At 41.2% G+C, this 11,646-nt stretch overlaps 5 protein-coding genes across 5 annotated transcripts; all 5 read right to left on the bottom strand.

The window, feature by feature from the left end:
• Window positions 1–893: 893 nt before the first annotated feature.
• Window positions 894–11,610, bottom strand: LOC127947161 (histone H3-like). The gene is made up of 2 exons (XM_052544166.1): window positions 11,217–11,610; window positions 894–1,332 (listed from the first exon to the last, which is right to left on the bottom strand). The coding sequence occupies exon 2, from the start codon at window positions 1,325–1,327 to the stop codon at window positions 917–919; it is 411 nt and encodes a 136-aa protein (XP_052400126.1). The 5' UTR covers window positions 1,328–1,332; window positions 11,217–11,610; the 3' UTR covers window positions 894–916.
• LOC127947174 (histone H2A) lies at window positions 1,859–2,457 on the bottom strand. The gene has a single exon (XM_052544172.1). It carries the CDS (start codon window positions 2,280–2,282, stop codon window positions 1,896–1,898), a length of 387 nt encoding a protein of 128 aa, XP_052400132.1. The 5' UTR covers window positions 2,283–2,457; the 3' UTR covers window positions 1,859–1,895.
• Window positions 5,209–5,680, bottom strand: LOC127947187 (histone H2B). The gene has a single exon (XM_052544177.1). It carries the CDS (start codon window positions 5,628–5,630, stop codon window positions 5,256–5,258), a length of 375 nt encoding a protein of 124 aa, XP_052400137.1. The 5' UTR covers window positions 5,631–5,680; the 3' UTR covers window positions 5,209–5,255.
• On the bottom strand, window positions 6,137–6,975 carry LOC127947199 (histone H4). The gene has a single exon (XM_052544185.1). The coding sequence runs from the start codon at window positions 6,493–6,495 to the stop codon at window positions 6,184–6,186; it is 312 nt and encodes a 103-aa protein (XP_052400145.1). The 5' UTR covers window positions 6,496–6,975; the 3' UTR covers window positions 6,137–6,183.
• Window positions 10,800–11,233, bottom strand: LOC127947162 (histone H3-like). Its single transcript, XM_052544167.1, has one exon. It carries the CDS (start codon window positions 11,209–11,211, stop codon window positions 10,801–10,803), a length of 411 nt encoding a protein of 136 aa, XP_052400127.1. The 5' UTR covers window positions 11,212–11,233; the 3' UTR covers window position 10,800.
• Window positions 11,611–11,646: the final 36 nt, after the last annotated feature.

Genomic DNA, 11,646 nt, shown 5'->3' with positions numbered 1-11,646 from the left:
TGACACATTCACAAATTGAGTTTGTAGTAAACAGAACATGAACACGAGTAGAGCAGCTGATGACACTGAACTGCAGCATGTGCCGGTTAGAGCGATTCTCGTTCTTGAGTCAAGAACCGGTTGCATCGGTTTTCGGATCATCAGTACACTCAACCGAGAATCGTTTCTGTCGGACGCGTCCGAATTGAGAACCGATGAATTGATGATACTGCGCATGCGCGATTCAGCGTGAAGCCAACTGACTCACAGCATGTCTGAACCGAAGGCATTCTTTTGGTGATTGATTCTGATTCTGTACTAGTAACGTTATGAGCGCGGGTATTTCGAGGGCTTGGATGAAGGGTAATCTGGCGAAATGTAAGTTCATTTAATAACAAATACATCGCAATGGATTATGTTTAGTAAGTGGATCATGGTTTCTGCGCTGATGACACCTAATTTATTTACTTTATATCTTCAAGAACTAAATCCTCATATGCACATTATTGCTGTTACTGTATTTAGGTGTTGTTGCAAAACTCAAATGTAAACTTTTCATGATTATGAGGTTTTAACTGACTAAAGTTATGGTTACTGACTTTATATATTTGAATGTTTGATAGACGTGACGCCATTACGTCATCGCCAATGACGTCATTACGTCGAGCGTGAAAGAACCGATGAACCGGTTTTTTCAACCGGTTTATTGAATCGAACCGTCCGAAAGAACCGGTTCGCGGAAAAGAATCGAACTTCCCATCACTAATGGGTTAAATGCAGAGCACAAATTCTGAGTATGGGTCACCATACTTGGCTGAATGTCACTTCACTTTCCACTTTCAATAAGAGTGTGAGTGGGCTTGAATTTCGCTCTGTTAGATACATTGAATTGGCTCTGAAAAGAGCCTTTGGGTCTAAAAGTTGGGAGTCGTGTGTTTTAGGCGCGCTCTCCACGGATGCGGCGGGCCAGCTGGATGTCTTTGGGCATGATGGTGACTCTCTTGGCGTGGATGGCGCACAGGTTGGTGTCCTCGAACAGACCGACCAGATAAGCCTCGCTGGACTCCTGCAGGGCCATGACGGCGGAGCTCTGGAAGCGCAGATCCGTCTTGAAGTCCTGAGCGATCTCTCGCACCAGACGCTGGAAGGGTAGCTTGCGGATCAGCAGCTCGGTGGACTTCTGGTAGCGACGGATCTCCCGCAGAGCCACGGTGCCGGGCCTGTAACGGTGAGGCTTCTTGACGCCGCCGGTGGCCGGAGCGCTCTTACGGGCAGCTTTGGTGGCGAGCTGCTTCCTCGGGGCTTTACCTCCGGTGGACTTACGAGCGGTTTGTTTGGTTCTTGCCATTGTACCTAGATTTCAGTCTCGCTTTCTGAAACAGAATGCCTTTGTTCTGAATCTGAGCTGCAGCAACTTTTTAAACTGTCCTGCCGCATTGGGCGGGGCTTCAACAGAGGCATTTGATTGGCTATTGTAGGTACGTCACAGCGCGAGGCAGCCAATGCCAATGACGTTTTATGTTTTCGAACGAGTGGAGGCAGCCTTTCCCGCTCAAATGTTGTCCGTTCAGTGTCCCAATATTACAACCTGAAAATGCGGTTTTTATTTGTCTAATCGTTTGTTTATCGGAAGGCTACTCTATTAGAATCAGAGCTAGTGTAAGATTATAGGCATTTTTATATTTACAATAGACGTGAAATTGGGCTAGAGGGTGTTACGATCCATTAACGTTTAAGATGTTTCCACGTTCTTATAGTATCGATCGTTATATTTCGCTCTGCTCGCGCAGCTCATGAAACGCATCAAAACCTTAAAAAAAAAAAGAAATAATATAATACAATATAAATACAAATCGCTCTTCTCGAGAAAGTGGGTGGCTCTGAAAAGAGCCTTTCTGAGTGGTGTATTGATCTGTTTATTTGGTCTTGGCGGGCTTCTCGGTCTTCTTGGGCAGCAGCACGGCCTGGATGTTGGGCAGCACGCCGCCCTGAGCGATGGTCACTCCGCCCAGGAGTTTGTTGAGCTCCTCGTCGTTACGCACCGCCAGCTGCAGGTGACGGGGGATGATACGGGTCTTCTTGTTGTCCCGAGCGGCGTTTCCAGCCAGCTCCAGGATCTCAGCTGTCAGGTACTCGAGTACAGCGGCCAGATATACCGGAGCACCGGCACCGACGCGCTCGGCGTAGTTCCCCTTGCGGAGGAGTCTGTGAACACGACCGACGGGGAACTGAAGTCCTGCCCTGGAAGAACGGGTCTTAGCCTTGGCTCTGGCCTTACCACCGGTTTTGCCTCTTCCGCTCATTGTTGGTTTGTTGTAACTGTTACGAGTGCCTAAAGCAGAAAATAATGATGTTTTGGCCTGACAACCAGCTTTATGATACCGTGCCCGTCTTCTATTGGTCCGAGGCTGCTACAGTTGCAAACCAATCACTGCACGTCCATCCAAATTCCAAACCCCGCCCCTCTTCTCTTTGCACAGATCCTCGGCGGTCCTCTGTCCTCCTCATTCGCAGTAATGCCAACTTACTTAGCAATTTTGTAGCTAAATTTAGCAACTTCTCAGACTACCCTAGAAACTTTTTCCCCCACAGCACATAACAAAAAATGCATTTATTTGGCAGCTTTTAGCATTTTTTGATAAGTGACTCAGACAATAAAAAGGCACACATATTTTCCATCCAAATTACGCACAAAAAAAGGAAAACAAAGATGCCTAGCAGAACACACATCACGTGAACTGCTATTTGTAATTGTTCATCTTAATAGTTTCATAATTGTTAATTTATGATATACTTTACTAGTAGCTTGTACCTGCGATTGTTGATCAATGAGTAATCCATAAGAAAAATAGAAAAGATACTGGCAATTTTGCAGAACATTATCAATTATCACCCTGTAACCAGAAAGAACAATGCGTAATTTAAAATAAAAATAAAAAAATCAATATGGAAAATTCTTTCATATGAACCTTGTGCCCTATTTTTACAGACTTTTCTGAGAGTGTAGCACACTAACTACTACATTGCTTAAAGCATCATTGTTGGAAAAGTGTAGTATTACTAGTTTACTTGTTATTAAAAAAAACTTAAATTGTTATCATTCAAAAAATGTGTAAGTGTTCAATAATTAAATTAATTTATAAATACAGTAATTTATATTTCAATACTATATTATGCATATTATAAAAAATTAACACATATAAAATCGTTTTTTTGCTGAGATTTGATGTTGTGACATAGTAGTGTGTCGTGATTACGCGATGACATCACAACTTTATTTAGTAACTCTTAGCAACAAATGAACTTTCCTTTAGTAACTTTCTCTGAAAATTAGTTGTCAACACTGATTTGGCATCGAGAGCCCAAACAAACATGTTCTAAAAAGATGTACCTTCAGAAATTCAGTATAGACAAGCGATGGGCGATATCTCTTATTTTATATCTGATACCGATATCTTCAAGTGGCGATACCGATACCTCTAAACTAACTGATCTTTTAAATTATTAAAAAAATATAACCAGTAATTATACTCACTTAATATTAGAATTTAAAGCCATGTTTATGTTTTTTAACAATGTCAGAAATAAAATATACTATAATTGTATTTTAGTCCTTTAATGAAAGAAAGTGGTGACATTTGCCAAGTATGGTAGCCCATACTCAGAATCGGTGCTCTGCATTTAACCCATCCAGGTGCACACATACAGCAGTGAGAAATGAACACATCATGAACACACACCCGCAGTGGGCAGCTATAGATCCAGCGCCCAGGGAGCAACTGGGAGTTCAGTGAAGGGCACTTCAGCCGAGGGTATTATGGAAGAGAGCACTGTTCATTCACTCCCTTATACACCTACAACTCGAACCTTATGGTAACTAGTCCAAGTCTCTAACCATTAGGCCACAGCTGACTCTATTGCCCCTTACTGAGGCAATAGCCTTAAAGGTGCAACTATATCCCTAAAAGGGAGCATATTATTACAAGTATGCATGCTTTAAGGGTAGATAAGTTAAGGTGCACCTTTGAGGTTACCCATGGTGTTACATTAATACTAAAATGTATTATTATTATTATTGTCATGGTAAATTGTGGTTACTGCAGTTTTAATATAAATGCTGTGGTAAACTGTGATAACTGTAATAAAACCATGTTTGCTTGTTTTTTTTTCTGACATATTTATTAACAGCAATTACAGAACATACAATCCATTTGAACTTTTAACAACCAGTTTAAATAAATGTACTTGCACAAACTTGCCAATTTAAAATAAATATTACATGTACACAAAAGTATGTTGTCAGTAAGATTTTTTTTTCTCTTTTTTTATAAGTCTCAAGCACAGTAAGGCAAACGGTAAAAGCAGCAATATTGTGAAATTAACAATTAAAAGTAAATGTAATATATTTTTAAAAATTTATTTAAAATACATATGTGATGCGCAGCTGAATGTTAAGCATCATTACTCCGGTCTTCAGTGTCACATTATCCTTCAGAAATAATTTGCCGCTCACGAAACATTTATTATTATTATTATTATTGCTGCTTTATATTTGTGTGGAAATCGTGATGCATGTTTATTTTAGACAATTAATTTTATATATAATAACAATGATATGTAATAATATGGCAATGGTTTTTTAAAGTCCGCGTGAACCGGAAGTTTGCAACCGCTTTTACTTCCGTATTTTGATGTACTTCCGAGAAAAACGGAATATTGCATGAGGAAAGCAGAGGGCGTGGTTTGTTCCTGTACCGCGAACTGATCGGATGTAGTTAAGTAGGCGTTTCATTCAGAACCCACTGTCAACGCTCACGCGGCACTGACCGTTGGAGGGCGTGCTTAGGTCACATTGACGTCATCACAAAAGGTCCGTCGTTAAAGATCACGAAGGCAAAAAAATTATTTTTTTCTGAATCGACTTGCAGTGATTAATTATTCACCACAAAAATAGCATTGTGCGCTAACATAATGGTCAATTTTGATCTAAGGTGTACTTCAAGATCGACTTATGGTTTCTGATGCTTTTGGGAAACCCACCCCTATCAGATTCAGAACAAACCGATCCATGTAACGTTATCAGCAGCGAACGCTGTCTGTGATCGATTCGTTCTTCAGGATTTGCTTGGGTCTCGATGAGCAGGAAAAATGGTTCTATCCAAAGTTATTAGGTTTATTGACCGAACCCACCACAAACAAAAAGACAAAGCTCTTTAACTGAAAGAATGGGTGGCTCTTAAAAGAGCCGTTGGGGTTGTTGGGAGTCAGATCACACTTCACTTGGAGCTGGTGTACTTGGTGACGGCCTTGGTGCCCTCAGACACGGCGTGTTTGGCCAGCTCTCCGGGCAGCAGCAGACGCACGGCGGTCTGGATCTCTCTCGAGGTGATGGTGGAGCGCTTGTTGTAGTGAGCGAGACGAGACGACTCACCGGCGATGCGCTCGAAGATGTCGTTAACGAAAGAGTTCATGATCCCCATCGCCTTGGAAGAGATCCCGGTGTCAGGATGAACCTGCTTCAGTACTTTGTACACATAGATAGCGTAGCTCTCCTTCCTGGACTTTCTGCGCTTCTTTCCTCCTTTAGCCGCGGTCTTAGTGACGGCTTTCTTGGAGCCCTTCTTGGGAGCAGACTTCGCTGGTTCAGGCATGATGCGAGAGTAGATAAAAAAAAAACACAATATCTTTTCCTCTGACAGCGTACTGGGTATTTATCGAAAGCTCATGCTAATTTAAGAGGCTGGGTTGACATTGTCTGATTGGCTGTTTTTGCACAACGAATGAAGAAACCATATTTCATTGGTTAGAAATGGGCAGCTGTTCAGACACATCCGCCAATCACAGGCTTATAAATCTGAATGTTTCCCGTACCCTCCCCCACACACGCATCTCTTATTTTCCCGCTCAATATGTTTTTGTGATGATGAATCTTATCGTTTTATTGACATACTTTTGTGCACATAATTCAATCAATTATTGGAGAGAACACGATTTACCGTTAGTTAATGAATTTAGGCTCGAAATTAAGAAAAAAGGTATATTTTAGTGTGCCAAAACTTTTTCTTTATGAAAAATTTAATCGAAGAACTCGGTGTGCTTTTATTTTTCTTACAAAATTCAGAGACTATTATGAAAACAGCTTTTTCTGAAACTATGGGTGGCTCTTAAAAGAGCCGTTGGGAGTTTGTGAGTGTACAGATGAGTTTATCCTCCGAAGCCGTACAGAGTGCGTCCCTGTCGCTTCAGCGCGTACACGACGTCCATGGCGGTGACGGTCTTTCTCTTGGCGTGCTCGGTGTAGGTCACGGCATCGCGGATCACGTTCTCCAAGAACACCTTCAGCACACCGCGGGTCTCCTCGTAGATCAGACCGGAGATACGCTTGACCCCGCCGCGGCGAGCGAGACGACGGATGGCGGGTTTGGTGATGCCCTGGATGTTATCCCGAAGAACCTTCCTGTGACGCTTAGCGCCTCCTTTCCCGAGTCCCTTACCTCCTTTACCTCTTCCTGACATGTTTACGACTTTCCAATTCTACACGCAGCACAGCCGAGCTTATGGAGAGCAGGAAAGTACAGAAATAAGCTTACAATCGCTTACAGGACCTACTTGAAACACACGAATGCGGAGCTATGCAGCAACACACTGTTTATGGGTGTCAGTCACGTGATATTTTTGGTGCGGCTGCCATCTTTAGGACCTTGTGTAGCCTCTCTTCTGTCAGTGATTGGAAACCAAAATAACACCACCAACGACGGAAAACAATGCTCTTTAATCCTGATTTTTTTTTGTTAAGCAAACTGCTCACTCCACAAAAGTCTAGATAAAACTTACAAATTTAAAGTTTGTTGATAAGCCATTTAGATCTACCTCATGCACAAGCTCTCTCCGTACACTCGGGACACTTAGACGAATCACATTGTATAAAGTCACAGCACTCTTTCACATTTCTTAAATTAAACTGATAATTCCTTAAATCTCTTGGGTTGATGAAAATCAAGAATATATATATATATATATATATATATATATATATATATATATATATATATATATATATATATATATATATATGATGATGATTTTTTTTTCTGTGAATTCCAGAGCACAGATGTTACACGGTGTTACTTCAAGTTATGGTGTGGCTCTATAACAAAGAAACCATCATAACTTGAAATGTTTCACTATGATGAAACAGGCGTGAATCATAATTAGGCATGAAGTTGGTCAGCTGTTCCAAGTTTGTATGCACATCCAGCTGCTTCATCTACAGTAATGCAGAGCTGTATATGAGGTTCGACTTAATACACTAATGTTGTTGCACCTTGGAGAATGTGAGTTCATGAGAGATGTCTTTGTCTCCCTGTAACCGTCTTGCCAATTTCTCACTGCGGTATTCAGGAATAGGAAAACCTTGATTTTCCAATGTCTTCATGTACAAGTTGCACGTGGATCTTAGCTGGACAACCTCTTTGCATTCAATCACACTCCTAAGAATGTAATCCTTTACAACACAATATGACTTGTTATGTGTTGTTATCTTCTGGGTCTGCAGGCTGTCAGTGTTGTCTGCTGCCTTTTCTACAATCTCCCTTCCACGCTCATGGGTTTGGTACTCTGTGTTGAAGTTGTTTCTGCATGATTGATGATACTTAGCTTCCTCTACAAATAGGTCCTTGCCCTGCACCTTGCGATAAAGAGCCTCTTTCTTTAATTCCTGTTCCCTAGGTTCAATAACTTTCCAGCCTGGATCCTTGTGTATCCAACTCTGAAACTTTGTAAGCTCTTCAGTCTTTCCCTTGAACTTTGCTTTGTCAAAGAAAACACTGATTGGGAAACAAGAAGGAACACCTTCTTGGAGCTCCTACAGATTAAACTGACAGTGATTTGACATGGCGCAAAGAGTTCCTTTTAAATGATAATGATTCACCAGATGTACAAGCCTTTGACGCTTGTAAACAATCTACACTCACCTAAAAGATTATTAGGTACACCTGTACACTTTCTCATTAATGCAATTATCTAATCAACCAATCACATGGCAGTTGCTTCAATGCATTTAGGGGTGTGGTCCTGGTCAAAACAATCTCCTGATCTTCAAACTGAATGTCAGAATGGGAAAGAAATGTGATTTAAGCAATTTTGAGCGTGGCATGGTTGTTGGTGTCAAACGGGCTGGTCTGAGTATTTCACAATCTGCTCAGTTACTGGGATTTTCACACACAACCATTTCTAGGGTTTATAAAGAATGGTGTGAAAAGGGAAAAACCTCCAGTATGCAGCAGTCCTGTGGGAGAAAATGCCTTGTTGATGCTAGAGGTCAGAGGAGAATGGGCCGACTGATTCAAGCTGATAGAAGAGCAACGTTGACTGAAATAACCACTCATTACAACCGAGGTATGCAGCAAAGCATTTGTGAAGCCACAACACACACAACCTTGAGGTGGATGGGCTACAACCGCAGAAGACCCCACCGGGTACCACTCATCTCCACTACAAATAGGAAAAAGAGCCTACAATTTGCACGAGCTCACCAAAATTGGACAGTTGAAGACTGGAAAAATGTTGCCTGGTCTGATGAGTGATTTCTGTTGAGACATTCAGATGGTAGAGTCAGAGTTTGGTGTAAACCGAATGAGAACATGGATCCATCATGCCTTGTTACCACTGTGCAGGCTGCTGGTGGTGTAATGGTGTGGGGGATGTTTTCTTGGCACACTTTAGGCCCCTTAGTGCCAATTGGGCATCATTTAAATGCCACAGCCCACCTGAGCATTGTTTCTGACCATGTCCATCCCTTTATGACCACCCTGTCCCCATCCTCTGATGGCTACTTCCAGCAGGATAATGCACCATGTCACAAAGCTCGAATCATTTCAAATTGGTTTCTTGAACATGACAATGAGTTCACTGTACTAAAATGGCCCCCACAGTCTCAACCGATCTCAACCCAATAGAGCATCTTTGGGATGTGGTGGAACGGGAGCTTCGTGCCCTGGATGTGCATCCCACAAATCTCCATCAAATGCAAGATGCTATCCTATCAATATGGGCCAACATCTCTAAAGAATGCTTTCAGCACCTTGTTGAATCAATGCCATGTAGAATTAAGGCAGTTCTGAACGCGAAAGGGGGTCAAACACAGTGTTAGTATCGTGTTCCTAATAATCCTTTAGGTGATTGTATTTTCCCTGTAAAACTTTTATAGCAGTATTGGTGATAGCCAATTGAAAAAAAAAAAAAAAACTTTTGCTAGTAGATACCAACTAAGCTACCAACACTGCTAGTCAAGAATTCAGATTTGGTTCCTGAAAGCCTGTGATTATAGTAAAAACTGTTGAAAAATCACTTTAAGTTATGACTACAAAGGTATATCTTAATTATAGTTTCAAATACTTACTGAAATTTTTCCAAAAGAGAGAGCAGTGGGAGATGGTGATCTGCAGGTACGAACCGATGACCACCAACTGCAAAGACCCAAAAATCAAAAACTTGCAGTTTATGCTCAGTCAACTTTTTGGACCTTTTTGGATTTCTTTTTCTGTAGTTATTTATTTATTAAAATTTAAGTTAATTTGCTTTGTATAATTTGTATAATAAAAACGCTGTCAAATGAACTTTTTTTTTCTCTTTTTGACCACAGATGGTCAAGATGTTATAAAACAGGATGAATAACAATTTCTGGGGTCAGAATTGTATTGAAAAATGTGTCCATTTGTCTCTTTTGAGTTGTTTACATCAAACGTTATGCCACTTTATATCACATTTAGATTTTCAGGTGTGGTGCAAAGGGTTAAAAATAAAGCATTTTGGACATTATTTCAGCTTGGTACCCAGTTTAATCTTAAAATAGACACTTGAATGATAAAGAAATAATATGTTGTGGAAAGAAAAACACCCTATGCGCTTGAGAAAACGAAAAAAATAGTTGATCCTCTACACATCTTTGGCCATTTTTTGCTATTTTTGTCCAGAAATAAGGTCAATATGTTGTCAAATGTCAAAAATAACAATTGCATGAAATTCCTGGGTTCAGAATTGTATGGGAAAATGTGTTCAATTGTCTCTGTGTGTTGTTTACTTCTAATGTTATGCCACTTTCTATATCACTTTTGGATTTTTCTGGTTCCGGTCGGGTGCAGCAAAGGGTTAAAAAAAAACCTTTGGGACATTATTTCAGCTTGGTACCTGGCAGATTATGAAAATAGACACTTTAAGGATTTAAAAAAATTAGGTGACATAAAAAAAAGCCGGGGGGTGAGCGTGGACCATACAAATGAAAGGTATACAGTGCATCAAACAATGAATGACAAATGTTAGACGTTAAAATACTGGAGGCGAAAGCAATGTTAATTAACATTAACGATGCTCTGTTTAATTATCTGAAAGAAACAGGAAATTAGTTACAAACTTAATTCTATAACGTTATTTTGAAAAAAAAAAAAAAAAAATCGCTTATTTCACAAATGGATCTTTAATTTTAGTTTCAGTGAAGTCCGTTACGGTCTCTGGAGTGTCTTCCTGGTCGAAAACGAAAGTATGTGCTACACTTTCAATCATTAGAACTGCGGAAGGAAAATACAAAATAAAAAGAGTTTGTCTTAACATTCACTTAAAGTAAGTTACTTTCCATCTTCATCTACAGAAGTGTATAATTTCAACACATATGAGATCGCTTTACATTTTGCATATTTATGTCATCAAGAATTTGAGTATTTTAAGGAGCAAAGCAACAGACACAAAAGAAATTTCACTGTTAGATACATTGAGGTGGCTCTGAAAAGAGCCTTTGGTGTTGACTGTGTGAGTCAGTCGTGTGTTTTAGGCGCGCTCTCCACGGATGCGGCGGGCCAGCTGGATGTCTTTGGGCATGATGGTGACTCTCTTGGCGTGGATGGCGCACAGGTTGGTGTCCTCGAACAGACCGACCAGATAAGCCTCGCTGGACTCCTGCAGGGCCATGACGGCGGAGCTCTGGAAGCGCAGGTCCGTCTTGAAGTCCTGAGCGATCTCTCGCACCAGACGCTGGAAGGGCAGCTTGCGGATCAGCAGCTCGGTGGACTTCTGGTAGCGACGGATCTCTCGCAGAGCCACGGTGCCGGGCCTGTAGCGGTGAGGCTTCTTGACGCCGCCGGTGGCCGGAGCGCTCTTACGGGCAGCTTTGGTAGCGAGCTGCTTCCTCGGGGCTTTACCTCCGGTGGACTTACGAGCGGTTTGTTTGGTTCTTGCCATTGTACTTAGATTTCTGTCTAGCTTTCTAGAACGGAATGACTTTGTTCTGTTCTGCAGCAACTATTTAAACTGTCCTGCCGCATTGGGCGGAGCTTCAGTAGAGGCATTTGATTGGCTATTGTGGTTACGTCACAGCGCGAGGCAGCCAATGACAGTGCGTTTCCTGTTTTCGAACGCGTGGAGGAAGTCTTTCCCGCTCAAATGTTTATTTTTTAAATCATTTTTGTTTATCGGGAGGCTGCTCTATAAGAATTAGAGCTAATATATAGGTACTTTTAGGATTTACAATAGATGTGAAAGTGGAGGGTGTTACTTTCCATTAACGTTTAAGTTGTTACTCTGTTGTCTTATTGTAGTGTAATACCTTTTCCACGTTTTTACGGTTACGCTCATTATAATTAGCTCTGCTCACACCGCTCACGTCTACAGTAACGT

The sequence above is a fragment of the Carassius gibelio genome, chromosome A25, assembly GCF_023724105.1.
Source record: "Carassius gibelio isolate Cgi1373 ecotype wild population from Czech Republic chromosome A25, carGib1.2-hapl.c, whole genome shotgun sequence".
NCBI classification, from domain to species: domain Eukaryota; kingdom Metazoa; phylum Chordata; class Actinopteri; order Cypriniformes; family Cyprinidae; genus Carassius; species Carassius gibelio.
This window is presented reverse-complemented; position numbering and strand designations above follow the sequence as displayed.